Source organism: Gossypium hirsutum, chromosome A03 (assembly GCF_007990345.1).
Source record: "Gossypium hirsutum isolate 1008001.06 chromosome A03, Gossypium_hirsutum_v2.1, whole genome shotgun sequence".
Classification (NCBI taxonomy): domain Eukaryota; kingdom Viridiplantae; phylum Streptophyta; class Magnoliopsida; order Malvales; family Malvaceae; genus Gossypium; species Gossypium hirsutum.
In genome coordinates this window covers 110903481-110907413 of record NC_053426.1, presented here as the reverse complement: position 1 = coordinate 110907413, position 3933 = coordinate 110903481, and the positions used below count along the sequence as shown (strand labels likewise).

Below are 3933 nucleotides of genomic sequence, written 5' to 3'. Positions count from 1 at the left end.
TAGTAATTGAATTTAGCCAAACAAATATTGAATTTAGCCAAACAAATTTGACTACTATTGTTTAGGTCAGGACTAAAAATTCAAAATTTGAAAAATATAGAAACTAAATTAATAACTTTCGTGTGAAGTATATAAACTAATAGCATAATTTAACCATTTAACTATTATTTAGTTCAAGAATGAAATTTAAAAACCAAAAATTATTAATATGCAAAATATAAATACTAAAACCCATCAAATTGAAATATAAAAGCAAATTCCTTAAAACTAACTAATAGCATAATTCTAACTTAAAACACAAACTTTATTTTATTTGGTAAATTATAAGAGGAGGTAAAGCCCTAAACCACATAATTACAAAACACACACCTTATTTTCTAATGTAAACAAAAACAGAGTCACATTTATATATATATAGTTCTATTGGTCATCAATTTTGCTTCCTGCAACATCAACCACAAACCTATATCGAACATCATTTTTCTCAAGCCTCTCTATAGCTGTGTTTATATAATCCATCTTCACCACTTCGATCATTGAGGTCAAATTTTTCTCCTTACAAAACGCCAACATCTCCTCTTGTTCCTTCATGCTCCCAACCAACGTCCCTGCAATGGACTTCCTCCCTGTTTCCACACAAACAAAACAGATACTCTTAGCTTTAGACTTATGGAAAAATGAAAACCCAGAAAGAATTTCAAATTTGACTCACCAAGCATGACCGTTGGGGTGAGGAACTGAAGAGGGGTGTTAATTACGCCAGTCAATATCAATTTCCCATCGATTCTCAGCAATGAAAGGTAAGGCTCGGGAGGGTGAAAAGCAGGCACGGTGTCGATGATGTAGTCGAGTGATTCGGCTGCTTTTTGCATCGCTTCGGTGTCAGAGCTGACTAAGTATTCATCGGCACCGAGGTGGTCTAATGCCTCTGTTTTTTTCTTGTCGGTAGAGCTTATGACAGTGACGTGATGTCCCATTGCTTTCGCCATCTTCACCCCCATGTGCCCTACTCCTCCGAGTCCTAATATTGCTCCTCTTAGACCACTCTCCTTTAAGCCGAAGTGATTCAGTGGGCTGTAAACTGTCACCCCGGCACATAACAGTGGTGCTGCCTGTTCTGGTGCTAATCCATCTGGGATTTTCACCACAAACCTGAGAAACATAACAATAAATAAGTTCATTCATAAACAAAAACCAAACTCAATATTACATTATTTTGAGAAGCAACCACAAACTCGAACGAATTCAAAAGAATTAATCTTTCATAAACAGTAAAAGTATCATAAAATATTCTAATTAAATCTTTAAAATATGATTAATCATATAAATCTTGCACTTTCATCAACTTAGGAATCAATTCAAATTTCGAACATTATATATTAATTTGAATTAATAACTAGATTGATAGATGTACCTAATTGTCATGGTACTTATATTTTGAGACCTCAATTAAAATCATTTTGAAGTTTAAGGATGGATTTGTAATTATTAAATTGACATGGTTTTGTTGAAGTGGTGGGCGATTCTTACTTTTGATCAACAACCATGGAACCAGAAAAGCCACCTTGAGTAGGTTTACCGTCGGTATAAACATCATTGTACGTCCAGATCTTCTTAGCACAGTATTGTTCACGGTCGGTGTTGCATGGACTACAATTCTTGCAACATCCAACAACATAACCGACGCCGACTATGTCTCCGGCAGTGAACTTAGTTACATCCGATCCTACTTCCACCACCTCACCAACCACTTCATGCCTGCAAAAAATAAACCAAACTTACTGAAAAATCACAGCCCAACAGGGTCAAAAATCATCAGCTTAAACAACATGGCAGCTAAAAAAAAAGAAAAAGTACCCGGAAACCATTGGGTAGTTTGACATGCCAAGATCATTTTTGGCTTGATGAATATCAGTGTGACAGATTCCACAACATATAACCTTGATGAAAACATCTTCTGGACCAGTGTTCCTACGACATATATATACATGATTATGTTAAGAACAAAACCAGGAAATTGAACTTAAAAAGGTGAAAAAAAAACAGTAAAATTAAGAATACCTAAGAGAGTAAGTATAAGGAGACAAGATGCCAGAAGGGTCTCTAGCTGCCCATCCAGTTGTTTTTCTCTCATTTTCAAGGCTACCCATTTTAGGTTTTTGATCAAAAGCTATTCTGGGATTGTGTTTTAGAAAAAGAATTTTTCTTTTTTGGTGTTGTGAATGGAGAACCGATGCATTCAACAATGGGTATTTATAAAGAGGAAAAAGTAGAGCACGATTTGAGGACCTTATTTAGGAGGAATTGGATTAGTAAATTAATTTATTTGCCTTATATTAAAAGAGTAAATTGGTTATTCTATTAAAATTTCATTCATTTTAATAATTAAAATTTGGTCAATATATGTCAAAATGAAGTACACATGGCACACCACATATAATTATCTCATTATTCTGTCACCAACACTAGTTTTTAACAATAGAAATTGATGAAATCTTTACTAGCAAGACCCAATTTGTTCTATACATGGACTAATTTATCTATTTTTTAATAAAGGGGTAAAAAATAATTTGACTCCCAATACAAGAGCCTCCATGATATTTTTACCAAAAATGGATACATAGTTGGAAGAAATGGGAGTGAATTATTTTTCAAAGTATTTGAATTCTAAAATTATTATTGTTGGGAAGGTTATATCTAATATCAATCTGGACATGAATACATTAATCTCAAACCATGAGACGGATAAAGACAATTCTCAAACTGTGAAATGGAGGTAAAAGTACTATGGAAGCTATTGTATTAAGTGTCAGGTTATATTTTACCCATTTACTCAAAATGAGCAAATTAGTCACTAGATGATAGATCGAAGAGTAAATTGGTCATTTTTGTTAAAATTTCATCAATTTTTATGGTTAGAAACTGGTGTGGTGCTTCATTCTGAAGTACAATACTGGTTTCTAACCATAAAAATAGATAAAAATTTAACAAAAAGAACAATTTATTCTTTGATTCAATATACAAAAACTCATTTATTTATTTTTTAAGTAATAAAATTGATGATGCTGTAATTTTAAGAATAAAAAACTTGTGGTTAATTGGTTCACCTCAGCCACATAGAAGCATCAAATGTCCTTCTCATTAAGGGAGTTGAAAAACACCTTGGAAGGGGTAAATTAGTTGAATATGCTCTTTCCTCTTTCTGATGTAACTAATGTTTTAAAAACCCAACTTGTGATGGAATCATTTAGATAAAAAATAATTTAGTTACCTTTTGATTGGTTTAATCCACAATTTAATAATAATTAAATAATTAATTAGAAATTTAAAAACTTATAAATTAGTTTAGCCGCCCTAGTTTTATCCTGGCTTTTGATTTAGATGTTAAATCAATAATAATAATAATAATAATAATAATAATAATAATAATATCGATTCATTCTTAATTTGATTTTAACTACATTGGATGTGATAGGTACTAATAATTTTTTAAAATATTTTACGAATTCTAATTATATGATTAATTGTAATTTAGAAACTAAAAATTTGATTCGATTAATTTAAATTTAAATTTAATCTGAACATAAAAAATTAGTAGCTTGAACTTGAAAATCATCATAATTTGAAATACTCCAAACTGAAACGATTCGAACAAAACACAAATATTTTAAACTTAAAATGAGTTTAATTTAAAATTAAACCATTCAAAATTAACTTAAACCCAAAATTATCCCAAACAAAAATTAAATTTGAAATTGAATTAATTGTATCCATATTCAACCCAAGGAGTTGGAGTCAGTCACCACCTGCTTTACTAGGGATATAATTGAAGGAAGCTTTTTCTAAATTGCCATTTTAGCGGTGTTTTTAGTGACGTTTGGACAAAAAAGGCCGCAAAAGTTATACATTAGTGGTACTAGCAGAAAAACACCA

General features: G+C 31.4%; 1 protein-coding gene across 1 annotated transcript; it reads right to left on the bottom strand.

Annotated features, from left to right (window-relative positions):
- Window positions 1–239: 239 nt before the first annotated feature.
- Window positions 240–2231, bottom strand: LOC107935005 (cinnamyl alcohol dehydrogenase 1). Its single transcript, XM_016867535.2, has 5 exons — window positions 2062–2231; window positions 1858–1971; window positions 1531–1758; window positions 713–1152; window positions 240–626 (listed from the first exon to the last, which is right to left on the bottom strand). Exons 1-5 carry the CDS (start codon window positions 2148–2150, stop codon window positions 421–423), a joined length of 1077 nt encoding a protein of 358 aa, XP_016723024.1. The 5' UTR covers window positions 2151–2231; the 3' UTR covers window positions 240–420.
- Between the last annotated feature and the right edge of the window lie 1702 nt (window positions 2232–3933).